Raw genomic sequence first — 27,065 nt, forward strand, 5'->3', positions numbered from 1 at the left:
CCGAGTCACTTCTCCATTCATTAAGAATCTGACTTTGGCCCTGACTGGTTTGGCTCAGTGGATAGAGCATCGGGCCTGTGGACTCAAAGGTCCCAGGTTTGATTCCGGTCAAGGGCATGTACCTTGGTTGCAGGCACATCCCCAGTAGGAGGTGTGCAGGAGGCAGCTGAATTGATGGTTCTCTCTCATCGATGTTTCTAACTCTCTATCCCTCTCCCTCCCTCTCTGTAAAAAATCAATAAAATATATTTTTTTAAAAAAAAGAATCTGACTTTGGACAACCACTTCAAAAATACAACTAAAAGACAAAACAGACATCATCCAGAACCATAGGAAGGCTGGCTGAGTGGAAATTCTACAACTAGAAGGAAAGAGAAAAGCACACTGAGACTCAGAGGAGGTGCGGAAGTAAAGTGCAGAGGTACGGAGGCTCGCGAGGAAAGGGCTGGCAACTGAGGACACGGTTGTCTTTTTCAATCGGGAGGGAGTCTCAAGCTCCCGACTACTCTGAACTCCAGTTCCGGGCAAGTCTCTGGGGACCCAGACTTATACCAGGAGAAAATGGACTGTCTGGCATTGGTCAGAACTTGAGGGCGGCTTTCTCTGAGGTGCTTGCAGCGATTACCAGGACACTGAGACACGGGGCCTCTTAGGGTAGGACTGAGGAGCAGCCATAGCTGTTTGCTCTGCTGCACCCAAGCTGTGGCAGAGGCTTTTGCATATGAAAGGTCTGGCCCTTTGCAATCTGAAAATTACCTAACAAACTGCAGCTGGGTCAGAGAGACCCAGAACTTCCAAAAGAAGGCCCAAGGCCCCACAGCAGCTTGCACTGCTTCACAGCTGGGCCTCATCTGGGCACCTCCAAACCCCAAACAAAGAAGAGGAATCTGCAGATCTCTCCATAGCTCCTGCTGGGTAGCCTCAGGCAGAGGCTAAATTAGCACCTCCTTAGAGATCCAAGGGCAAGTGTACCCAGTGGTCAGAGTGGGACCATCCAGATTACAACTCCTCAGATCCATAAGGGACACACTCAGGGGGCAGACTCAGTGAGCACCAAAGCCCCACTGAAGCAAGTCTTGCCCCAGAAGGGTGTCTCCAGCACAGAAGTTCTCCCACTGTAGACACAGCTGATTCTCATAGCCAATTGGCCTGGAGGTGAATTCCTCCCAGTGATACCTACAACAATCAAGGATTAACTACAACAAGACTGCGCACAAAGCCCACAAAGGGGTGCACCAAGAGTGTCCACCTCAGGTAATTCGGGAGGCTGAGCCACTGGGTCCTATAGGACACCTAGCACACAAAGCCACTCTATCAACACAGGGAAGCAGCCAAAATGTGGAGACAAAGAAACAGGTCACAAATGACAGAAATAGAGGAAAGCAAACTACTGGATATAGAGTTCAAAACCACACTTATAAGGTTTTTCAAGAATTTTCTAGAAACTGCCAATAAATTTAGTGAGACCCTCAAGAAATCTAGTGAGACCCTCGAGGATATAAAAAAGGACCAACTAGAAATTAAGCATACACTGACTGAAATAAAGAATATTATACAGAGTTCCAACAGCAGACTAGAGGATCACAAGAATCAAGTCAAAGTTTTGAAATATGAAGAAGCAAAAAACAAAAAGAAAAAAGAATCCAAAAATATGAAGACAGCGTAAGGAGCCTCTGGGACAACTTCAAACGTACCAACATCCGAATTATGGGGGTGCCAGAAGAAGATAGAGAGCAAGATATTGAAAACCTATTTGAAGAAATAATGACAGAAAACTTCCCCTACCCGGTGAAAGAAATAGACTTACAAGTCCAGGAAGCGAAGAGAACCCCAAACAAAAGGAATACAAAGAGGACCACACCAAGACACATCATAATTAAAATGCCAAGAGCAAAAGACAAAGAGAGAATATTAAAAGCAGCAAGAGAAAAACAGTCAGTTACTTACAAGGGAGTACCCATACGACTGTCAGCTGATTTCTCAACAGAAACCATGCAGGCCAGAAGAGAGTGGCAAGAAATATTCAAAGTGATGAATACCAAGAACCTACAACCAAGACTACTTTATCCAGCAAAGCTATTATTCAGAATTGAAGGTCAGAGAAAGAGCTTCACAGATAAGAAAAAGCTAAAGGAGTTCATCACCACCAAACCAGTATTATATGAAATGCTGAAAGGTATCCTTTAAGAAGAGGAAGAAGAAGAAAAAAGTAAAGATACAAATTATGAACAACAAATACACATCTATCAACAAGTGAATCTAAAAATCAAGTGAATAAATAATCTGATGAATAGAATAAACTGGTGAATATAATAGAATCAGGGGCATAGAAAGGGAGTGGACTGACTATTCTCGGGGGGGAAAGGGCTGTGGGGGGTGCGGGAAGAGACTGGACAAAAATCATACACCTATGGATTAGGACAGTGAGGGGGGGGTAAGGGCAGAGGGTGGGGTGGGAACCAGGTGGAGGGGAGCTATGGGGGGAAAAAATAGGAACAACTGTAATAATCTGAACAATAAAGATTTAATTAAAAAAAAAAAAAGAATCTGACTTCGTCTCAACTTCCTGTAAATCACCGTACTATCCCGCTATATTTTGGCTAATCCTTGCCCAGATGCCCTACCAGATGTTATGCAGCACCAAGTGCAACCCCATCTGTCCCAGACTCTTCGACCTTTCTCAGCTGCCAAAATGTCTTGCTCTTGTTCACCTCATCCCCAAAGAGCCTATAAGTTCAGATGATCCAGCCTTTTCATGGATTCACTCTGTTGCTCAGTAATACTACTTCCATAGTTTAAATAAATCATAGAAGATTTTTGCCTTCTAACAAAGTAGGAATCTTTATATTTATACACTAGAGGCCCGGTGCACGAATTCATGCATGGGTGGGGTCCAGCTGGCCTGCCCTGGAGCCAATCAGCCAGGCCAGCTGGGGCTGGCGGTGGGGGAGGGACAGAGGGCCGTTGGCAGGCCATCCCTGTCCCCTGAACTCCCAGTCGAGGGGACAATTTGAATATTACCGTTTTATTATCTAGGAAAGATGATACAGAAATCAAACTATTTCTACCATGCATAATTTAGCATTTAACAGGATTTTAAAGTGATTAAATTGCCATTCTAACTTGGGTCTGTATTAGGTAGTAAGTACTGGTATTAGTCCAAGTTATTGGAATGTGAAGTGAAAGTTCCCCAGGAGTCCAGACAGATCCATAACCCTTCAGTGTAACAGGGGGTTTCTGGCATACAAACGGGCGGTTTCACGTGATTAATGTGGTGGCACCTGGGACTTGAGACACGTCTAATAGAAGGATGTATGATAAACGATGGTTACGTGGTCCTATTGGATCACAGGCGCCCACTGGATTATAACGTTTAAAATACCACAAAATTGGCTGCGTGAGAGTTTGGTGAAGCTTTCCTGGGTTAGACTAAGCTTCTCACCCCCAGGCTTACCCTGTTCTCCTGGTGGGAAACGTCCCATGGGCTGGAGAGGGTATGTATCGACTTTGTTGTCTGTACTTCCTGGCTGCACTTAGGTACATCCAGACAGTTATCTGTGAGGAGCAGGAAATGCAGAGCAAGGCACAGCAGTTCTTCCTCTCCCGCCTGGGTGTACTCGGTGTCACCAGAGGAAAACTTGTCAGGGTTCTAACATGGGGCGGGTTTGTCTATAGGTGGATGTCTGACCTGGGGATGAACAAACCACCTATTTGACAGTATCGATTATTATGATCAATGGTGGCATCTGGATGCTTTCCACTCCCATTCATGAGCAACCCAACCTGACAGCAGAGTCTAGTAAATGCCTTTAAGGGCCCAGGAATGAATCAATGCCTCGCTAAGGAATGAGACAAAAATGGAGACTGAAGCAATGGTTTTTATTAAATCACAAGTCATGAAGTATTTGTTCTAGCTTTACATTCATCATGGCTGCACCGCCATGAAGTACAGAATTAAAAAAGGAGATAAGAGGTAGGGGGAAGAAAGAATATGATTCTTTGCAGTGCTTGTGGAAATTTTGGAATAATGAAATGCATACTATAAAATAGCATTTAGAACAAACACCCCGTTTTATAGCTCATAGGATAGTACCAAACATTAGTAAGTTTAAATGTAACAAATATGATTTTTGGTATATAAATTTGCAAAAACAGTCTCTTTTCTTCTACCCCTCAATTTAACCTCTTAGAAGCAAATGTACGAGCCCTGGCTAACTAGATGTATGCATCATGACACTGAATGAAATGGATTGTACATCTTTCTTAATCAGTCTGCACAAATTTCCAACTGGCTTCTAAATCTTGTAACGAAGAATCAAAATGTAGGCTAAAGGAAACACATCAACTGGGTAGCAAGTGCCTTCCTTTGTAACATGGAGGTTGTTTTCTACTGTCTGAATTTTGCTGCTTCTCTAAAATAAAATGTGCCCTGGCCAGTTTGGCTCAGTGGATAGAGCATCGGCCTGCTGACTGATGGATCCTGGGTTTGATTCTGGCCAAAGGCACACGCCTGGGTTGCGGGTTCAATCCCCAGTAAGGGGCATGTAGGAGGCAGCCGATCAATGATGCTCTCTCATCATTGATGTTTCTATCTCTCTCTATTCCTTCCTCCCTGAAATCAATTAAAAAATATTAAAAAAATAAAATAAAATGTAAGAGGTAAATGGTACCCTTGTGCCTCAAGGGAAGTTATAGGAACTCTAAGGCAGTTATTTCCTTTGCATTCACGTATCTTCCTGGAAAGAAATTACAATTTTTCCCTTCCTCTTTCCCTTCACATTTACTCTTTCCAACCTAAGATAGGACAGACAGAAAAAGCAACCACAGCCAGTGTTGCATCTTTGTGCTACTAGAAGAGTGACATCACAGGCACAGTCTGAGCAAGGTCAGAAAGGACCCTGTCAGGTCGACGTGGAACATGGCCTTGCTACTTGGATTAGCTCCTTCCAACCTGGAAATACGTCCTCTGGTCATTTAAGAACTGGATGTATCCTTTAGCTTATGAAATAGGATTTGAACTTGAAATCTTAATTTTTAAGTCCTGATTTTGCAGGGTAGCTAGATGATGAATGTATATATTAAGACTTTGTAGCTGGATTGCACATGAGATCAGATTGCCAACTTCTTGACTTTCAAATTTAGACTTCATTTTATCCTTAAGTGCTGAGCAATATATATAGCATGCTGTTAAGTGTCTACTATAGTTCTTTAATTCATCAGTATTAATACAGAATTATCTTTTGTGTTCCTTGGTCCTTTTTATTCAATGTAATCAGAAGCTGTGATGTTTTGCCTTTGTAGTTCTTTGCTTTGTTACTGTAATGTGTGGTGTGTTTTTTTACGAAGCACGTGACTTTGCACTAATGTTGAGGCAGATGATCTTAAGACTGCTATACATATATATCACTCTCTTACTATATAGGGTTTTCCATTAGAATAAGCTTTTATCAAATAGATCATTGATGCAGTTTAGGATTTACACAATTTGCATTGTCAAATGGCACTTATATTTATAGTTTCAATTCCAAAAATAGCAAACTTGATAAACAGCCACTTTAAACTTGTTCTGGCGAACCAGACTCTGCTGTAGCTGTAGTCTGAGGTAGTTACCCATATGAGCCTTCTCCACTGTTATGGCCTCCACATGAGTCAGTAAGGAGATTATAGAACCCATGCAAGCTTTTTGTATGTACAACTAGGTTTTATTTTTCTTATGCTGCTGATTTTACAACTCTGACTAAAGCTGACCGGAATGGATCAGTGTATGTGTAATATTCTAGTGCTTTAATGCCTTTTTTTATGGAGGGGTGGGCAATGTTATTTGAACAGATGCAGAAGGAACTGTTAGTGAGTCAAGACAAACACATTTGAAATAAAGGAACTGTGTACATGTTAACAATTCATAGCTGCACTTTTTATGACATTTTGGAAATCTATAGGTACAGAATAGGTTTTGTTAAACATTTTACTTGCAAAAATTTATTTCATTGTCATTAGTAGGAATTTTATTGGTTTAATAAAATTGGCAAAACTGTAAAAATAAAAGAAATGCAGGTCTTTACAAAGCATATGCCTGAACCTTGATGGGGTCACTGGCTGCTGTCTGAGCTTTCAGCCCTGCAAGGCATCAGGTATCTGAGGGTCATCAGGCTCTGGATAGTTCAATCACATCTTCAAGACTCTCTCAAAATTAAATGTATTCCTGTAACAGACCAGCCAAGATGAGTTCCTGGTGCCCCATGAGCAGCAGTGGTAGGGCTTGCTGTGGTGTTTAAAGACACTGTGTTAGGAAAATGGCCGTCCAGTAAGCGAATGCACATTGATTGCCCTGTTATTATGAATGACAGAGAGTTGTTTATATCCCTGGGGAAAGCCATGGAGTGGACTTGTCTGCGGTAGACCACTGGCTAGCACTCCCCCAAATGCCCTATAAGGAGAGAAATTCCAGGCATCATTGCCTGGGGTAGAGGAGTCTTTAACAAAGTTAAGGCATGGAGCTTGCGCAGTGGACTAAGGGGGCCCGACCGGCAGGGTGACAGATGATGCCCTTGTATGGGTCTGAGCTGTTTTTGGGTGATGACACCTTTAATCTTAGTACAGGCAGTGAGGTTGCCCACAGTCTGAGTCCCTCTGACCTTGTGGCCGTCTTACCACTGAGGCTGGGGCTCCCTTCTTTATCTCAGGTATAGCCTTTGCAAGGTTTATTTGCTGTTTCAGAAGACAAAGCAAAAGCAATCCTAAACTGAAGCCATTATTAAAGCCTCTTCTCACACCAGAACCAGAGTCCGTTCTGGCCTAGCTTGGTGCCATGCTGGGACTGGAGGAAACATCAGAACAGCTGCTATGCTGACTCACTGAAGAGCAAGGTGGGGCTGCTCTGCTGAGTGGCTGAGATGCAGAGCCCTCATCCAGGCCAGACACTATGGGGTAGTCTGCAAGCAGAAGCCTGTCCCTTATGGCCTGATGAGAACTGTCTTAAAAAAACCTCCTTCACCCTGGGCACTCAGCTCGGGACCCAGGCAGACAACTGAGGCGGCAGCCCACTGGTAGGGTGAACCTGGAGTCAACCTCTGTGTCCCTAAGAACGACTAAGATGGCTCTGAACCCTCCCATGCTTGTTACAGTTCAATTGTGTCCTTCCCACCCCCAACCCAAATCCACATGGAAGCACTAACCCTCAATACCTCAGAATGTGAACTCTTTTGGAGATGGGTTCTTTATAAAGGTAAGCAAGTTAAAATGAGCTCATTAGGGTGAGCCCTAACCTAAAAGGACTGGCGTGCTTATAAAAAGGAGAAATTTGAACACACACAGATACAGAGGGATGATAATGTGAAGATTTAGGGATAACATGGTCACCTATGAGCCAAGGAGAGTGACCTGGGACAGACCCTTTATTCATGGCCCTCAGAAAGAACCCACCCCACTGACACCTTGATCATGGACTTCTAGCCTCCAGAACTGTGACACAATAACTTTCTGTTGTTTAAGCCACCCGGTTCATGGTATTTTGTTATGGCAGTTCTAGCAACAAATAGATGATTAATTTTTAATTTTCTAGTAAGCCAGAACAGTATCCTCAAATTCAGTTTATTAATTTGTGATATAAACTGAAGCCTGAGCCTAATCTGCCTGGTCTCCACCTTCCTGGGAATAGGGTCACTCAGTAGAACAAATAATAGATAAAATATCCTGGTTAATGTGAAGGAATTTATAAAACTAGGTTGCTTTATTTATTAGTTTTAGACTTAGCCAGGAGGGTCTCACCTTCTTTTCAGCCACAGTGACCAAGAAAATATTTCTTAGTGCCCAGTTGGTGTGGCTCAGTGGTTGAGTGTCTACCTCTGAAACAGGAGGTTGCAGTTTGATTCCTGGTCAAAGTACATGCCCAGGTTGTGGGCTTGATCCCCAGTAGTGGGCTTGCAGGAGGCAGCCGAACAATGATTCTCTCATCATTGATATTTCTATCTCTCCGTTCCTCTCTGAAATCAATAAAAATCTATTTTAAAAAATATTCCTTAGAATAAGAAAGCTTGGCCTCTAGTCCTGGCTTTGCAGTGAACTTGGTAGATCATGTAACTTTTCTTTAATTATCATTATAAAGAAAGAATATACCCTTATAGCATTAACATTACAGAAAGATTCATAGAGAGTTAGAGGTATTACGGATGTCTCTCCATTCTAAATAACTTTACAGTATATTCTGCATAAGCCCTGGGAATGACTGGATTAAATTCAAAACCCAACCCTCAAAACTTTTGTCTGAAAGTTTTTTCCAGAAACTGTGAATATGATCTTATTTGGAAATAGGTTTTTTGCAGCTGTAATCAAGTTAAGATGAGGTCATACTGGATTAGGGTGGGCTATTGCCAAAGACTGGTGTCCTTAAGAGATAAATTTGGACAAAGACAGAGACACACAGGGAAAATGCCATCTGATGATGGTGGCAGACACTGGAGTGATGTGTTGACAAACTAAGGATTGCCAAAGATTGGTGGTAACCATCAGATGCTGGAAAGAGGCAAGGACTGGTCCTCCCCTAAAGTTTTCACAGGAAGAATGGCTCTGCTCATGGCTTGATTTCTAGCCTCGAGAACTGTGAGAGAAAACATTTGTGGATTTTTTTTTATTGTCTAAAGTTTTACATATGCTTCCTTTTCCCCCAATTGACCCTTCTCCCCTACATTTCTGGATTTAAAAAATATATTTTTTTATTGATTTCAGAGAGGAAGGGAGGGGAGAATCATTGATTGGCTGCCTTCTGCATGCCCCACACTGGGAATCGAGCCTGAAACCCCAGCATGTGCCCTGACTGGGAACTGAACTGTGACCTCCTGGTTCATAGGTTGATGATCAACTACTGAGCCACGCTGGTATGGCCATTCCTATTGTCTTGAGCCACCCACTTTGTGGTATTTTGTTATTTAGGAAACTAATGCACATTTCTTTCTCCCACATCAGGATGGGAGATACACTGGACGCTCTCTACATTCTGATCAAACAGGAACTCAGAAAGTATCCCTTTCAAAGGATATTTTTAAAGTACAGACCGATATCTTATTTTGACTATTATATTATACAGTACATATTAAGAAATTTAAACTTTAGTTGTGTAATTGTTTATCCTTTTTTCCCCTCATATCCCACTGCTAGTCTCAGGAAATTTATGGGTCCCAATTTCAAACTACAATTAAAATCTGAACATTTCTCTTCATTTCACTGCTAACATCCTGGTCCAAGCCACTATCATCTCTCACAGCCTCCTATTTTCCCTTTTCCCAATCTTGCTCACCTAGTTTACTGGTAAAAGAACCGATTTGATAAAATCTAGCATTCATTTATGATAAAACTCTCAGCAAAGTGGGAATACAGGGAATATACCTTAACATAATAAAGGCCATATATGACAAACTCACAGTTAACATCATACAAAATGGGGAAGAGCTAAAAGCGTTTTCCTTAAGATCAGGAAAAAGACAAGGAGGTCTACTTTGACCCCTTATATCCAACATAGTACTGGAAGTCCTAGCCATAGCAATCAGACAAGAAAAGAAATAATAATCCAAATTTGAGAGGAAGAAACAAAATTGTAATTATTTGCAGATGACATAGTAATATACATGTATGGAGAGAGAATCCTAAAGATTCCACCAAAAGCTATTAGAACTAATAAATGGAGAAAGGTAGCAGGATGCAAAATTAATATTCAGGAATCAAATGCATTTTTATATACTTATAGTAAACTATAAGAAAGGAAAACTAAGAAAACAATCCCATTTACAATTGTATCAAATAAAATATCTAGGAATTAATTTAACCAAGGAAATAAAAGACCTGTACTATGAAAATTATAAGACACTGAAGAAATGTAAGAAGATACAAAAAATGGAAGGATATACTGTACTCATGGGTAGGAAGAATTAATACAGTTAAAGTTTCCATACTACCCAAAGCAATCTACAAATTCAATGAAATTCCTATCAAAATACCAATGGCGAAAATGGTGGCATAAGTAAATGCAGCACTCACATCCTTCCACAATAACATCAAAATTACAACAAAACTATAGAACAACCAACATTCAGAACCACCTGAATTCTGGCTGAAGAGAAGTCCTACAACTAAGGATATAAAGAAGCCACATCAAGACTGGAGGAGAGGCAAAGATGTGGAACAGGATGGTCCCATACCCACATGTGGCAGATAAAAACCGGGAGGGATAGCTTGGCTGTGGAGGTCCCCCCGAGGGATCTCAGCCTCACACCAGCCCACCCCCCCCCAGCACAGGGTTCCAATGCCAGGGGGAGAAGTCCCCATAACTTCTGGCTGTAAAAACCAGCAGGGATTATGGATGAGTGAGATGGAAGGCTGCTGGAGTTCCAGGTGTTCCTCTTAAAGGGCCCATGCACAGACTTACTCAAACTCACTTAGCTCTGAGCTTCAGCACTAGGGCAGCAGCTTGAAAGTCATCAGGTGTAGAGAGCGCTACAGCATTTGGACAGGATCAAGCCGCGGACTGATGAGAGGGCATGGTACTCTTGTGGCAAAGCCACATACAAGTCCCAGATTGAAGGGCAAAGCCGTCCCAGCACAATTATAGCCAAAGGCTATGGTTGTATGTAAGCTTGACCTTATAGTCTAACCTTGTAGTCCTAGGTAGCTAAGGGATGTGGGCTGTGGGAAGTACAGCAAGTGCTGCCAAAACAAAGCTTTACCGAGTTCAGAGAATTACAATAACAGGAAAGAAGCAGATTTGAACTTGCAAGAACATTGTAAATATCTTGACCACTCCCTTGTTTTGCTCTGTGTGATCTAACTATAAAATAAAGATTCAGCTTACAGGTGGGTCACCTGTAGGGAGTTGCTATAGGGTTAAGCCTCGGATTGACCTGTGGCAGAGCCACAAACAAGTCCCAGCTTGGAGGGCACAGCCCTCTTAGCATAATTAAGCTTGATCTTATGACGCTCCCTAGATCCTTCCTAGGTAGCTAATGGGCTGTGGGAGGTGCAGCAAGTGCTGCCAAAACAAGTGAAACTCACAAGAACATTGTAACTATGTTGACCACAACCTTGTTTGTCTCTGACTATAAAATAAAGCTTCAGCTTACAGGCCAGGTCTTTCTGTGTCCTCACCCAGGCATGGAAGATGGGCTGAGCCCCAGCTATATTCCCTTTGTCTATCTTTTTTTAAAAAATATATTTTATTGATTTTTTTACAGAGAGGAAGGGAGAGAGATAGAGAGTTAGAAACAGATGAGAGAGAAACATCGATCAGCTGCCTCCTGCACATCTCCTACTGGGGATGTGCCCGCAACCAAGGTACATGCCCCTGATCGGAATCAAACCCGGGACCCTTCAGTCCGCAGGCCGATGCTCTATCCACTGAGCCAAACCGGTTTCGGCCCTTTGCCTATCTTTTTTAAATCCTTCACCGCCCTCCCTCAGGTTTACCCTTGGCCGTGCTGGTGTGGCACAGTCACTGTGTCCTCATCCAGGTGCAGTGATCACCTGGTCCCAACTGTATTCTCTTGTCTGTTTTCTTTAATCCTTCACCACCCCTCCTCAGGTTCACCATTGGCTGTGCTGGATGCGGTTCAAGCAGGGACATAGGGAGAGGAACTGAAGTGTTTGGCATCAGGGCGAGAGTTGGAGGGGCAGCTTCCTTCCAGACAGAAGTGCTGGCAGAGGCCATTGTTCCTTTTCTGAGCCCTCCTCCCACAGACCTGTCAGGTGAGCTCCATCAACCGGGCTAACATGATTAGTCCTGCCCTGGTGATTTCCTGAAACTTCAGAAAAAGAGCTAAACAAAATGGAGACAACCAATTCACAAGATGCAGAGTTTAAGACACTGGTTATAAGGATGTTCAATGAACTTAGGGGAAGAGTAGGTAAACTTGGTGAGAACTTCAACTGCATAAAAAGGGCATGGAAACCATAAAGGAGAACCAGTCAGGAATGAAGAATAGAAGTCTGCGTGAAGATGGAGGCACAGATTAGAATGATGCACCTGCAAGTCAAGAATTCAAAGGATTTCTGGCTACCCCCAGAAGCCAGGAAGAAACAGGAGGGATTTTTTCCATAGAGCCTTCAGAAGGAGCATGGCCGGGCTGACACCTTGATTTTTAACTTCCAGCTCCAGAAATGTGAAAGAATAAGTTCTCTTGTGTTTTAGTCAGCCAGTTTATAGTACCTTGTTACAAAAGGCCTAGGGAATGAATACAGTCTGCTTCCACAGACCCATTTTCAAATCATTCAACCAAAGTCTAAATCCTATAATATGTATTTTCTAACAACCTCTACTGTGATACCCCACAGCTCCCTATGTCATGTGTTTTACCTCACTACACTAAATAATAAACCCAAATTGTTTAACTTTAAAAAAAGAAATGAAGAATACATGAGCTAAAATGAAGAATACATTGCAGGGAATCAACAGTAAAGTAGATGAAGCAAAGGATCAAGTAAGAGACTGGGAAGATAAGGAAGCAGAAAACAACCAATCAGAACAGCAAAAAATAATCCAAAAACATAAGGATAGAATAAAGAGCCTCTGGGATAACTTCAAGCATACCAACATTTGCATCATTGGGGTACCAGAAGAATTGGAGAGTGAGGAATTAAAAATCCATGTGGAAATAATGACAGAAAACTTCCCTAACCTGGTGAAGGAAATAGACATACATGTCCAGAAAGCAGATGTTGTAGAAGACAGAAGAAACCCAAGTGACGCTTATAGAAATGGAGTTACACAGCTTTATTACGCCGACGGTCTCAGTGGAGTCACCTCCAAAATCTGAGCAAACCAATATGGTGGAAGCCCCTCTTTTATCTCCTTTTGGTGTCTTTGTCCCCCAGAAATAGAATGGGACTTCCGGACCTTTCGTGGGCTCTGCAAAAACCCCATGTGCTGGAACGAGGGCAGTGAAACCACACTTGGGCCTGGCCTGGTGTCAGCACTGATAACCCCCTCCAGGGGTTGTGTATTGTTCAGTTTATGGCCTCAGCTCTTGCAAGACCAGATTTTGGGAAAGGGACAGTGACTTAATTATAAGCTATCAAGAATGTACATTAGGTTACTGGCACAAATTCAGATTACTAGCCCCCTCCACCCCCGCAAATGTCTTATTTTCCCCATCACAGAGAGTCTCAAACAAGATAAATCCAAAGAGGTCTACACCAAGACACATTATAATAAAATGCAAAAGGTTAAAGACAAAAAGAGAATCTTAAAAGCAGCAAAAGAAAAACAGTTAGTTACTTACAAGGGAGCTCCCATAAGACTGTCAACTGATTTCTCAACAGAAACTTTGAAGGCCAGAAGGGACTGGCAAAAAAATATTCAAAGTGATGAAAACCAAGGACCTACAATCAAGATTATTCTACCCAGGAAAGGCATAATTTAGAATTGAAGCACATATAAAGAACTTCTCAGACCAAAAAAAAAAAAAAGCTAAAGGAGTTTATTACCACCAAACCAATATTACATGAAATGTTAGAGAGTCTTCTTTTTTTTTTTTTTTTTTAAATATATTTTATTGATTTTTCACAGAGAGGAAGAGAGAGGGATAGAGAGTTAGAAACATCGATGAGAGAGAAACATCGACCAGCCGCCTCCTGCACACCTCCCACTGGGGATGTGCCCGCAACCAAGGTACATGCCCTTGGCTGGAATCGAACCCGGGACCCTTCAGTCCGCAGGCCGACGCTCTATCCACTGAGCCAAACCGGCTAGGGCTAGAGAGTCTTCTTTAAGAAGGAAAATAAGCAAAAATATGAATAATAAAATGGCAATAAGTATGTATCTATCAACAGTTGAACATAAAAAAACCAAATAAATGAACAAGCATAACAGAAACGGATTCATAGATACAGAGAACCTTTTGGTGGCTTCCAGATGGGAGGGGATTGAGGGGGATGAGTGAAAAAGGTTAATGTAATTGAAAAGTAAAAAAACTATACCACCACAAAAACCCTCAAGAGCCACAGCAATCTTGCCAAAGAAAAGCAAAGTTGGAGATATCACACTACCTGATATCAAACTATACTACAAGGCCATAGTAATAAAAAAAAAAGCATGGTACTGGCATAAAAGCACACATAAATTAATGGAACAGTATAGAGAGCCCATGCTTATATGGTCAATTAATTTATGACAAGGAAAGCAAGACTACACAGTGGGGTAAAGACAGTTTATTCAATAAATGGTGTTGGGGACAGATACATGCAAAAAAATGAAACTAGACCATCTTCTTATACCATATACAAAAATAAAATACAAATGAATTAAAGACTTAAATAAGAGACTGAAACCATAAACCTCCTAGAAGAAAACATGAGTAGACTCTCTGACATCGCTCTTACTCATATAAAAAAAAAATCAAATCACCTTGGACAAGAGAAATAGAAGAAAAAAATAAATGTGCCATGTCAACTAAAAGTTTTTTGCACAGCAAAGGAAACCATCAACAAAACAAAAAGACAACCTACCAATCAGAAGATGATATTAGTCAATGATAATCCACTAAGGGGTTAATATGCAAAATTTATAAAGAACTCTTTCAATTTAACACCAAAAAAACAAACAATTCAATTAAAAAATAGGCAGAGAACCTGAATAGACACTTGTCCAAAGAGGAGGTACAGATGGCCAATAGACATATGAAAAGATGATTAACGTCACTAATCATCAGGGAAATGTAAATTAAAACCACAATGAGATACCACTTCACACCTGTCAAAATGGTTAGCATCAATAAATCAACAAAGTGCTGGCAAGGATGTGGAAAAAGTGAACCCTCATGCACTGTTGGTGGGAATGCAAACTGCTGCAGTCACTATGAAAAACAATATGGAGATTCCTCAAAAAAATTAAAAATAAAACTACCTATGACCCAGCAATTTCACTTCTGGGCATTTATCTGAAGAAATTCAAAACACTAACTTGAAAAGATGTATGCACCCCTATGTTCACTGCAGCCCTATTTACAATAGCCAGGCTATGGAAGCAGCCCAAATGCCTATCAATGAACAATTGGATAAAGGTGTGTACATATATACAAGGAAATGTTACATGGCCATAAAAACTGAAATCTTACAATTTGCAGCAACATGGAAGGAGAGGATATTTTGCTGAGTGAAATAAGCCAGTCAGAGAAAGACAAATGTCATATGATTTCACTTAGATGTGGAATCTAAAAAACAAAATACAGTGCAACTTTGGTTCTCAAACTTAATTTGTTCTGGAAGGCTGTTTGAGAAGTGATTTGTTTGAAAAACTGAATCATCCCCCCGCCCTTATAAATTATGTAAATTAATTCTTTCCAGACCCTCTCCCCCCGAAATGATTCCGTATTGTTTAGTCTATAAACAAACACTTCTTACATTTATGGAGCCACCCCCTGCTATCCTTAAATGAATCACTTTCAGCACTCAGGGGTGTTTGTTTTTCAGGAATTCAGTATATGGCATCTTCAATTGTTCACATATTGTTGCCTCCGAAATGCTGCCTGCCAACTGCATTTGGTTTATCCCAATCAACAACAGTCTTTCTACCTCTTCAATTGCCTGTGACCATTTTTTCACAACTTTAGCAACATTAGCACTCTTGATGGCCTTTGTTTTAAAATTGTGCTAATTATCCATTTTGCCAGCAACAAAAGCAAAAAACCCACAAGAATATCCACAGCATGATTTCTTGAGATGTAGACAACTGATTTACATTATTTCCTTTGTTTATGGCCTGAGAGAGCTTTTTGTCATGTTGACGTATCAGCAGGAAAGGGCTGTCAGGTTGAGAACTGAAGATTTTGTTCAGCAACTGAGACATTATTTCCATGAACAACTTGGTTGAGAATTGAATTGTTTGAGATGAGAGATGTTCAAGAACTGAAGTTTAACTGTAAATTGAATCTGTTCCAGAACCCCAAATGATTCCGTTTTAAACTTTCTTACATACGGTACACATCTAATGTACTATTTGTAAGCAAATACTTTAAAAAACAAAAAGGAAAGGAAGTGTAGAGTAAAAAATGAAAATGTAGGTACACACTAGAACTTACCTTGAATGCTGAGAGCTACTGGTGGCTGAATATGGAGGAGGGTGTTCTTGTTTGGAAGAGGAGTTCCCTTCCGTAAACACATCAGGGAGCGATTCTTCTGGGGTTCTTTCTCTTTCGTCTCTTTGCTCCACTAGAACTTGCTTCAGGTTCACTGGGCCTCTGTCTCACTAAAAACCTACCCAATGATTGTTTTTGCCTGCGTTTTAACATTTGCCTGAAGTGAAACACTGCATTGTCATTGAACAAGTTTATTGCTCGGTGTGCTACTTCTTTGTCAGGGTGATATTTCTCAATGAAACTTTGCATTTCTCCCCATTTCCCAAGCATTCCCTTGATAAGTGAAGTAGGAATATCCTCCCTTCCCCCCTCTGAAGAGGGCTCCTCAGCTGCCGGCTGTTGCTGCTCCCTCTGAAGGTCTTGGAGCTCCTCAGTGGTCAGCTCAGTGTTGTGGTCCTCCACCAACTCCTCCACATCATCATCATCCACCTCCAAGCCCATGCACTTGCCCAGAGACACGATGTCCTCCACAACAGACACAGGCTTGTCCTCACAGCCCTCACAGGCTCTGTCAGCAACAGACTCGGGCCACAGTTTCTTCCAGGCCGACTGCAGGGTCCTGGAACACACTCCCCCCCATGCTTCATCTATGAGCCTCAAGCAGGTGAGGATATTAAAATGTTCCTTCCAGAACTCCCGGAGGGTTAAATTAGTTTCAGAGGTCACCTCAAAGCACCTCTGGAACAGTGCTTTGGTGTAGAGTTTCTTAAAGTTAGAAATGACCTGCTGGTCCATGGGCTGGATGAGCGGAGTTATGTTAGGCGGCAAGAACCTCACAGTGATGAAGCTGTGCTCCTCCATCAGCTCGGCCTCCAAGCCTGGAGGGTGGGCAGGAGCCTTGTCCATGACAAGAAGTGCCCTGAGTGGCAACTGTTTTTCCCAGAGGTATTTCTTCACACTTGGGGCAAACACTTCATGAATCCACTCAATAAAAAACTGCCTGGTCACCCAAGCTTTGCGGTTAGCCCTCCACATCACATTCCACTTGTTTTTCATGACATTATTTTTCCCCAAAACTCGTACGTTTTCAGAATGGTAGACGAGAAGAGGCTTCAATTTGAAGTCCCCACTCGCATTGCCGCACAATAGTAACGTCAGCCGGTCCTTCACTGGCTTGTGTCCTGGCAATGACTTCTCCTCCTGTGTGATGTAGGTCCTCTTTGGCATTTTCTTCCAGAAGAGCCCTGTCTCATCACAATTGAACACTTGTTGGGGAACAAATCCCTCAGCCTCGATGAATTCTTGAAATTCTGTCACAAAATTATCAGCAGCTACTTTGTTAGTACTGTCAGACTCGCCATGCCTCACTACGTGAATACCACTTCTTTTCTTAAATTTATCGAACCACCCCCTACTAGCCTTAAACGAACCGTTCTGAGCACTCATTTCAGGGCTGTCTCTCAGGAGGTCAGTATGCAGCATCTTTGCTTTTTCACATATCATTGCCTCTGAAATGCTATCACCGGCTAACTGTTTTTCATTTACCCAAATCAACAACAATTTTTCTACCTCTTCAATGGCCTGTGATCGTTGTTTTGTGAGCACTGTTACACCCTTAGCAACATCAGCTTTCTTGATGGCCTCTTTATGTTTTAAAATTGTGCTAATTGTCGATTTTGCCATGCCATACTTGGTAGCCAGATCAGACACACGAACACCTTTATCATAATTTGCAATTATTTCTTTTTTAAGCTCTATCGTTGTTCTCACAACTTTCCTTTTCACTTTGGTATCACTAACTTTCTTAGGACCCATGATGACTTACTTACGTATTTAATAATAAGCAGCAAAAAGGCAAAACACAAAAACATTCAGAGCACAATTTCCCGAGATGTTAACAGCATGAGGTTTAGCAGTAAACTGACTCATACTTGCTCATTCTCTCCTTTGTCACCTGAGAGATGCATGACTGATCATACAGGGATCAGCATGAAAGGGCTGTTGAGTCGAGAACTGAAGTTTTGTTCAACACCTGAGACATTTTTCCGTGAACAACTTGGTCGAACCCGAACTGTTTGAGATGGGAGACCTTGGAGAACCGAGGTTTGACTGTAAACGAACAAAGAAAACAGAAAGACTCACAGATAGAACAAACTGATGGTTGCCAGATGGGAGGAGGGTTGGAGGATGGGAAAAAGGGGAAGGGATTAAAAAGTACAAACTTGCCCTGACCGGTTTGGCTTGGTGGATAGAGTGTCGGGCTGGAGACTGAAGGGTCCCAGGTTTGATTCCAGTCAAGGGCACGTACCTTGGTTGCAGGCACATCCCCAGTAGGAGGTGTGCAGGAGGCAGCTAATTGATGTTTCCAACTCTCTATCCCTCTCCCTAAAAATTAAATAAAATATATTTAAATAAAAAGTACAAACTGGCAGTTACCGAATAGCCACAGGTATGTAAAGAACAGCACAGGGAATGTATTCAGTAATATTGTAATAACTATATATGGTGCAAGGGGGGTATTAGACTTATTGGGTCACTTCGTAAGTTATATAAACGTCTGACCACTAATTGTCCCTGAAGCTAATATAATATTGAATGTTAACTGTAATTGGAAAAAAGAGTGACCCTTTTTTTATTTTATTGATTTCAGAGAGGGAGGTAAGAAACATTAATGATCAGAGAATCACTGATTGGCTGTCTCCTACACTCTCCCTCCCCCCACTGGAGATCAAGCCCACAACCCGAGCATGTGCCCTTGATTGTAATCGAACCCAGGACCCTTCAACCCTTCAGTCTGCAGGCTGACACTCTATCCACTGAACCAAACCAGCCAGGGCAAAAGTGATCCTTTTAAAATATTAAGCCATCTTTCTTTGCTAAAACTTTCCAATGGCCTCTCAGTGAACAATTTCCTTGATTGGCCACACTGACTACTCTACACTTTGCTCATTCTGTTTCACTCATACTGGCCTTTCAGACCCTGGAATCCCTTGGGCAGGCTCCCACTTCAGGACCTTTGTCCTCCCTGTTCCCTCTGCTCAGGTCCTCCCAGATATCTACACGGTAGATCCCTCACCTCCTTTTTTCAATGTCACTCTCATTTTGGGTTCCTTCAAAGCAAACTCAGAGACGAATATTTTGGTGCAGGTAGTTTACCTGGAAGATTATCCCAGAAATTATAGTGAGGGAGTGGGGAGTAAAACAGGGGAGGGAACTGTATAAAGGCATGTGCAGCGCTGGCCAGTGGGTCAGTGGTTAGGCCATCAGCCCACACACTGAAGGGTCACGGGTTTGATTGCTGGTAAAGAGCAGGTACCTGCGTTGCAGGTTCGATCCTGTCCCGGGTCGGGCTGTTTGTGGCAGGCGACCAATTGATGGTTCTCTCTTTGCCCCTCCCTCCCTCCCACTCTCTCTAAAAATAAATGGGAAAAATAAAAAATAAAATCCTCAGGTGAGGATTAACACCACAAAAATAACTGAAAAAGGGCACACCTAAGCACCAGGGCTCAACCCTGTTAGTGACCCTGAGGGATTATGCAGAATATCCACCAACTTTCATCCCTCAGTCCGGGGTCGCTTGCATGGGCATTATTTCCTGGCATGATTGGCCTACTCTGCAAGGCTCCCTCTTCCAGACAACACCCCTGGGCAGGCAGAAGCTCTTGTCATGTGCGCCAGCTGCACAAAGCAAGCTTCTTGGGGTTGTCTGCACGGACACAGGAGCGGCCCCTTGTTTGTCCTGGTCACTTTCTCAGTGCTGCTCACCTAGACGGCTCTATTTAAAACTGGAAGCCACACCTCGCAGCGGCCTGACCTTACCGTTTTTTTTCCACTGCACACATCCCTTTACAACTTATCATACATTGTTTTTTTGCTCATCTTCCCTCCAACTCTTTGTTCACTCATGTGTATCCCAAATCCTGAGCAATGCCGCCAGAGTAGGCCCTCTGAAAATATTGAATGAGTGCATCAAAAATCTGAGAGAAACCTGGCTTTTTGACATTTAGTGGGAAAACTAGGTAACTTCTGTTAGCTTCCAGAGTTGTAAAACTATTGTGAAAGTATCTCCTTTTACAAATATGTATTGTGGGGACAATAACTCAGATTCCTTGATGTCCAGGACCTGTCTTTTCTAATATATTTTGCTGATTCTTACTACTTCCAAAGTATTATGATTCCTACATACACTTTATTACAATGCCCTATAATACCCCTTTTCAAGATGCCTTCACATATATTCTCATTTGACAGTTGCAATAACTGTGATGTAAATACTAGAATTATTCCCTTTGTTGAAAATCTAAGTAATTTTCCAATTTCCTTTTGAATTCAGACAGATGGTTTTTCAATCCTTTCTCTCGTGCTCTCTCCTTGACAATTATACTCATTTTTACCAGTTTTTAAAAGTGCTAAATGTACCTACCTATGATTTGGGGATTAAGTCTTGATTTCTATGGCATTTCGGAGGTCTCATTTTCTAGAAAAGTAGCTTTTCTTCTTTGTCCCGTTTAATTTTACTTAAAGTCTCAAAAGGGCTCAAATTTTGAATTACTAAACTGTTTAGAAACATTGAAGAAAGCTAACTTGTGTATAAGAGATTTCCTGTTATAGGAAATCCATTTTTTTTTTTTTGCATATATTGACAACTGTCACGTCATAATGAGCAAGCACGAAAAAGGAGAGTATTAGATGGAGGGCTGACCTCTAGTTAGGGAACTTCTTTTCTGCCAAGGGCCATTTGGATATTTGTAACATCACTTGTGGGCCATACGAATCATCATCTTAAAAATTAGCCTGCTGTATTTGGTCAAACACTTAATTAACTCAACCCTAATGCCTTGGCAGGGCCAGACGCCACCCAAGTTACAGGAACCTATACTGATGCAAACATAAACAGACCAACCAGCCAGACTCATAAGTGAACCACGTTCCACACTGACTGGGGCCCGATTCCGGATTCTCGCACATGAATCACTTAATGGCTGTCATGAAAACAAAACTCAGAGCTCCCCCACTGCTATTCCACTGTCGGCATGTGCAGTCATAATCATACTCAAAATAAACTTTGCCAAGAATCAGATTTGGTGTGTAAGGGCCAATGAGCTCAGAAATGAGACTGGTGGGTGCAGCCAAGGAAGGTCAGCTGGAGAGGAAAAGGGCCCAGGTCTGCACAGGATGCACTCTAGGCTACATGTTTCTAATGTCTGCTACAGTCGGCCAAGTAGGCATTAGCACCAGAAATCAACTGTGAAGGACTAACTCAGAGCTTTCTTGCACAGTTCAGTATTTCCATGTGAACAATTTTCAGTGGAGACTGAGTCAGGGACAAAGGCAACCATGGCAGACTGCTGCATCTGTGGTACCCAGGGGACCAGGGGGCCTCCCAGTATTCATGCCTTGGTGCTGAACCTGGGCTTGGCCATGTGACTTGCTTTGGTCAAGGGGACATTAATTAGCCAGCATGGTGAGTACAGAGGCTTGATAAGCACTTTGCACCTTGGAGCTTGTCTTCTTGGAAAAAAGCCTAAGCACCCTGCGATAGCCATGCTGTGCAGACATCAGCAAGGCCACGGAGAAGCAATGAGGTCCCACATATATACAATGAAGCTTCTTGGATCTTCCAGACCAGGTACCGGCCACCAGCAAAATGCAGTGGAGTAACTCCAGGTGGTGCTATTTGGAAAAGAAGAACCACCCACTTTGTGAAATAAAAAAAACCAAAACAAACAAAAAAACAACAACCCCAAAAAACTAAAAAAGAAAAGAACTGCCCTAACTGGTTTGGCTCAGTGGCTAGAGCGTCGGCCTGCAGACTGAAGGGTCCCGGGTTCGATTCCGGTCAAGGGCATGTACCTTGGTTGCGGGCACATCCCCAGTAGGAGGTGTGCAGGAAGCAGCTGATCAATGTTTCTCTCTCATTGATGTTTCTGACTCTCTATCCCTCTCCTTTCCTCTCTGTAAAAAATAAAATAAAATATATTAAAAAAAAAAAAAAAAAAGAACCACCCAGCCCAGCCAGCCCTCTCACAGCCCAGCCCACGGAAGCAGGGGAAATCATAAATCACTGTTGTTTTAAGTCACACATGATGGAGTGTTTTGTTTTTTTAAAGAAAAGAAAGCAAGAATTTGACTGCAGCAAAAATTACTTAGATGAGAAACAAGGGCACAAAAGAAGCAACAGGAGAGTGTAGGCTGGGCTGCTCTGGTTCACTGGGAAGTCAGAGAAAAGGGAGCCTTGGGGACAGGTTAAGGGCGTTAGCCAGGGCAAGCTGTCCACTGCTCCCATCGCATTTCATGAGGCCCCTAGTGCAGTGAAGGCGAACCTTTTGAGCTCGACGTGTCAGCATTTTGAAAAACCCTAATTTAACTCTGGTGCCATGTCACATATAGAAATTTTTTGATCTTTGCAACCATAGTAAAAAAAAGATTTATATTTTTGATACTTATTTTATATATTTAAATGCCATTTAACAAAGAAAAATCAACCAAAAAAATGAGTTTGCTTGTCATAGGTTCGCCATCACTGCCTTAGGGGTTCAAGAATACCTGCCTGTGAGGGGAGGAGAGGGGGAAGGGACCCGCAGGGCATGCTCCCTGGAGGGAGAGCACCATGAAGTGTTTTAATGGAGCTGTTGATTTTAATGCAGCAGTAAGTGCGACACAGGATTTGTAAGAGAAAGGGAAGAAAAGCACATTGTGGGGAGAGTAAATTTTGTTTGTATACTTTTAGGGCAGACTGATTAGCTGGCACCTAGCACTGAGGTCAGGATGAAATTCTGTCCTTGGCAAGTTCTCTAGGGTACTGAAGAAAACTATTCTTGTTGTTTACTAATTCTCAAGACAATTTTGAGGGTTTACTTACAGAGCATACTTGTATAATGTTTGCAGTGTCCTTTTGATTATCACCTTTGACCTTGTTAGTTCTGGTTTGTACCACTTCCCTTATTGGAATGTTAAGGAAAATGCAGAGATTGGGAAAGACCAACTCTGGAGTGGGCCGAGAAGGTCTGAAGTCCCTCCCCTGACAGCTTTTTTCCCTCATTTAAAAGCAGCATCTGTGGCATCAGCAGTCTATCCAGCCCATCAGTCAACAAGTCAGGGTTACCTAAACCTGCAATGCCCTAAGAAGGCCCAGGCCCTCACAGGCAACCCTAGGGCCCAAGTTCCACACGTGGCATGTGGCATTGCATTAAGAACCAGGTGCGAAGGGGCCCTGGATATGCGAGCTGCTTAGTGGGGCCAAGTGGTCTATGGAAATAGGACCTCCCTGAAAGGCGGGAGTAGGAAGGCGATAAAGACAAAGGAGAGGTTACCTGGTGACAGAGAGATACAGAGGAAACGGAATTAAGAGCTGAAATACTTACGTTACTGACTCACCAAAGTGAAACAGAATTAAACTTTATTTATCGGGAAGACGCTGACTCTATTACTGGTGATGAGAACTCTGGGGCTGCACTTTCTCCTCAGTAAGGTGGGTCGGGGTGGGGCGGGCTGTGCTTGGCAGGGGCTGCGGTGGTTTTGGATCTGGATCGATGAGCAGAGTTAGTTTTCTAAGACTGTGGCACCTGTCACACCGACCCAGAACTCACCTGTGTCCTATTCAGCTCTCTGTCCCCAATCCATCCCTATTCCCGTGGGATATCCCACATTTTTGTCCACTTCTTACCTGATTGGCTCCCTAGCTGGGCCTCAGGCAGATCTCCCCAGAGAACATGTGCAGGATCATTGAGGAACCGTTGGCTGCGCTGGCATGTTAGGCAGGTCTGTACTGTCCAGCGTTGTCCCTTGCAGCCTGGGGTGAACGTGGGAAAACGGAAGAGAGTGCGTGGGTTACAAGAAAAGGTCTCTTGCACCCAGGTTTGTCTCCATTGTTTTCTGGTAGGAATTCCACCTGCTCTCCACTTTCAATGAAGATTTGATAGTGTGAGTCCCCTGCATAAACTATCAATTTCTTTTTTTAAAAAAATCCTCACCCAACAATATTTTTTCCATTGATCTTTAGAGGGAGTGGGAGGGCGGGAGGAGGAGGAGGAAAGAGAGTCATTGACCAGCTGCCCCCAGCATGTGCCCTGACGAGGCCAGGGATCAAACCTGCAGCCAAGGTATGTGCCCTTGACTGGGAATGGAACCCGAGACCCTTCAGTCTACAGGCCAATGCTCCAATCACTGTCAAACTGCCCAGAGCAAAACTATCAATTTCTTGGTCCTTTTTTTTTTTAAGTCTTCACCAGAGGATATTTTTTCCCGTTGATTTTTAGAGAGAGTGGAAGGGAGGGGGAGAGACAGAGAGAGAAACATCGATGTAAGAGAGACACCTCGATTGGATGCCTCCCACACGAGTCCTGATGGGGGCTGGGATAGAATCTGCAGCCCTCCAGCCCTCCAGCCCTCGAGTCTAACCACTGAGCGGAATGGGCTAGGGCCTCCGTACGCTTTAAGGTAAAGCCCAAACCCCTTTACAAGATCTGCCCTGTCTCCTTCTCCAGCCTCCTGTCTTGTGCACTTTAAACTCCAGCCTCCTAAACTCTTGCGTTTTTTTTGGCTAAACCTCAGCCAAGGATATTTTTTCCACTGATTTTTAGAGAGTGGAAGGGGGGGACATTTATGTGAGAGAGATGCATCTATTGGCTGTATCCTGCACCCACCCCAACTGGGGCTGGAACCTGCAACCCAGGTACATGCCCTTGACCGGACCGAGAGGCTTTTGACGCTCTAACTACTGAGCCACCAGCCAGTGCTCCTTTAGTTGACAGCACGTGCGCCACAAGCTCTCCTCGGAGTCAACACCCAGGCTGAGAATTCCCATCGCCTTCTGCCTCTCAGCACCACTGGACCACTGGCAGAAGTAACAGCACTGTACTCCTCCAGTGAAGGCATTCCCTCACAGCCGCAAGGATTTTTAAAATACGCAGTACCCGATCCGTCAGGGCCCTGACCTCTTTCCCTTGTCAAATCAGGCGGCTCAGGCACAAAAGCCGGGGGTCCGCTTCCGGGTCGGGGCACCGGCCTAGGTCCCGGGCACCTCGTCTGGGCGCTGGAGGCAACTGAGGCAGCTTCCCTCCCCCTCCCCCTCCCCCTCCCGTCAGTCAACGCGTCCTCGGGTCTGCGGCGAATGAACCAAAATTGTTCCTACTTCTTTTTGCCAGCCGAAAATAGATTTTTTGGTGCGCTGCAGAATTTCAGTAGTTTGTGCGTGCCATGAGATGAAAAGGGTTAAAAACCGCTGTCCTGCCCTGTTCCCGTTGCTCCTTTCTCAGCCGCCCCTGCCCCGGGAACAATGACTCCCGCGGGGCGCCCGGCCCACCGAGGAAGGCAAGTACAGGAGGGCGCGTCCCGCACAACGCCCGGGGACTGCTGTCCGCACGCACGGGCGAGGCTGCCCTCGCGGCCCGCGGGTGACCTCCGAGCGGACAAAGCCGGCTCCCGCGGGCCCTGCGCGCAGACCGTCTACCGCGAGGCAGGGCCGCTCGCCCCCGCGCGCCGCCTCCCGCCGCCACGGGCGCACTCACGTCTCTGGCGCTGCGTGCAGGTCAGGCCTGGGATGAGGAGAGACGAGCAGCCACGACAGAGGGTCCTCTTCACCGACGGGTCCCTGCGGGCGGAGGGAAGAAGGAGGGGAGGGGTTCGCGCGCCCGCTCCTCGCTCCCCACCCGCCCGGCCTCCCGCCCGGCCCGCGCCTCACCGCCGCAGGACCAGGCGCCGGGCCACGGTCCTCTCCGTGTGGCAGTAGAACCTCGCCAGCGCCTGGTTCTCGGGGTCCTGCGCGAGGACGCAGTGGGCAGCCTACGGGAGAGGCGGTCACGCGGAGTCGGCGGCGCCGGGCGTCCTGCCCGAGCGCCCCTACTCGGACTCACCTGGTACAGGAAGCTAAGCCTCTGGAAGGCCTCGCGGTCCTTCACCTGCCCCGCCATCCGGGCCCCGCGAACGCCCGGAACACGCTAGTCCCTAGGCTCCGCCCCTCAGATAGGTCCGCCCCGGCGTCAGCGCAAGGCCTCCTGGGAAATGTAGTTCCAGGCCCGAGAGGCACCACCCTGCGGCCTCAGAGATCCATCTGTTTGAATTGCATTCTGAGCCACGGTCCCTTTGTGAGTCCTGGCTTCCTTCTATCTTCAAGCCCATCACTAGCTATACTCGGTAGAGACTGGAGAGGCTGGTGAAACAGGAGAGAATCTCAAACTGCTATACATTTTCAGGACATAAGACGGGTCTCTCTGCAGCTAGGTTGGGGGGATGGTTCTGTGCAATTTATAGCCAGATAGACCTTCTGCACTACTCTTTGAAGCCAAAGGTGAGTGCCTGGAAGATGTACAGATAGAAGGCACAGAGGTTATACATTTAAAAAACCACTGGCGCCAGTGGGAGTGAAATTGGAAAGGATCATGAGTGGTGGAGGGGAGGAACAGGGTTCTGGCCCTCAGCACAACTCTCTTCCCCTGAACCACACACACACACACACACACACACACACACACACACACACACACGTCCTGTCACACAGTTCTAAACAGACACTAACTCCTAGTCTTAGGTACTGGAGCACAGAGAGAATGACAGCATCTCCTGCCCTGAAACCACCCCCACCCCCAACACAGGGAGTCATGGACCATAGTTCCTCCCTCTGACCTGCCTCCAATTTGTTCTGTTTGGCATCCTGTTTCACCTCTGCTTCATATTAATGACCAATTCCTGAGGTCAGAGTAGAGAGATGGAGGGGGAGAACGTGGATGAACCCTGAGACAGGGAGACGGCAGCCCAAGTTACAGGAGGGTGAGGCCTCTCTCCCCTCTCAAACCCCATCAGGCTGGGTAGGGGACCAGGACTCCAGCTCAGATGAAGTGGCTGAAACCTCTTCACAAGTGTTTTACAAGTATCCCCAGACTCACATGAAAGTTATATGCCTACAATGTAGATGCCCAGGCCCACAGACCTTCATCAGTCACTTGGGATGAGCCCAGGAACATGCATTTTTAACACCCAGTGATTCTGACACATGGGCAGTGGCGGCCATCA

The 27,065-nt window shown here is 44.2% G+C and overlaps 2 protein-coding genes across 12 annotated transcripts; both read right to left on the reverse strand.

Annotated features, from left to right (window-relative positions):
* Positions 1–3,858: 3,858 nt before the first annotated feature.
* LOC132237553 (tigger transposable element-derived protein 1-like) lies at positions 3,859–23,572 on the reverse strand. 11 transcript variants are annotated; one of them, XR_009453547.1, is made up of 3 exons: positions 16,059–18,108; positions 7,434–7,524; positions 3,859–6,262 (listed from the first exon to the last, which is right to left on the reverse strand). XR_009453547.1 is itself a non-coding variant. In XM_059702203.1 (3 exons), the coding sequence occupies exon 3, from the start codon at positions 17,868–17,870 to the stop codon at positions 16,140–16,142; it is 1,731 nt and encodes a 576-aa protein (XP_059558186.1). In that variant the 5' UTR covers positions 17,871–18,164; positions 18,364–18,440; positions 23,433–23,563; the 3' UTR covers positions 14,176–16,139. The 11 variants fall into 11 exon arrangements, 7 of the variants coding, with proteins under 7 accessions (XP_059558186.1, XP_059558184.1, XP_059558185.1 ...); XM_059702203.1 differs by lacking the exons at positions 3,859–6,262; positions 7,434–7,524 and adding exons at positions 18,364–18,440; positions 23,433–23,563 and having other exon boundaries at positions 14,176–18,164; XM_059702201.1 differs by lacking the exons at positions 3,859–6,262; positions 7,434–7,524 and adding exons at positions 18,364–18,434; positions 23,429–23,552 and having other exon boundaries at positions 14,176–18,164.
* Positions 23,438–26,221, reverse strand: RPP21 (ribonuclease P/MRP subunit p21). Its single transcript, XM_059702225.1, has 5 exons — positions 25,910–26,221; positions 25,738–25,838; positions 25,565–25,647; positions 23,722–23,847; positions 23,438–23,579 (listed from the first exon to the last, which is right to left on the reverse strand). Exons 1-5 carry the CDS (start codon positions 25,964–25,966, stop codon positions 23,482–23,484), a joined length of 465 nt encoding a protein of 154 aa, XP_059558208.1. The 5' UTR covers positions 25,967–26,221; the 3' UTR covers positions 23,438–23,481.
* Positions 26,222–27,065: the final 844 nt, after the last annotated feature.

This window comes from Myotis daubentonii, chromosome 6 (assembly GCF_963259705.1).
Source record: "Myotis daubentonii chromosome 6, mMyoDau2.1, whole genome shotgun sequence".
In the NCBI taxonomy this organism is placed as follows: Eukaryota; Metazoa; Chordata; class Mammalia; order Chiroptera; family Vespertilionidae; genus Myotis; species Myotis daubentonii.

What these genes read in the sequence shown, in the direction of transcription:
- LOC132237553 (XM_059702206.1), bottom strand. Translation starts at nt 17,870, where the DNA reads ATGGGTCCTAAGAAAGTTAGTGATACCAAAGTGAAAAGGAAAGTTGTG.
- RPP21 (XM_059702225.1), bottom strand. Translation starts at nt 25,966, where the DNA reads ATGGCGGGGCAGGTGAAGGACCGCGAGGCCTTCCAGAGGCTTAGCTTC. An exon ending in CGGCGCCTGGTCCTGCGGCG is followed by an intron (nt 25,648 to 25,737) that starts GTGAGGCGCGGG and finishes CTCCGCCCGCAG; the next exon opens with GGACCCGTCGGTGAAGAGGA. An exon ending in CCAGCTAGGGAGCCAATCAG is followed by an intron (nt 23,580 to 23,721) that starts GTAAGAAGTGGA and finishes TCATCGATCCAG; the next exon opens with ATCCAAAACCACCGCAGCCC.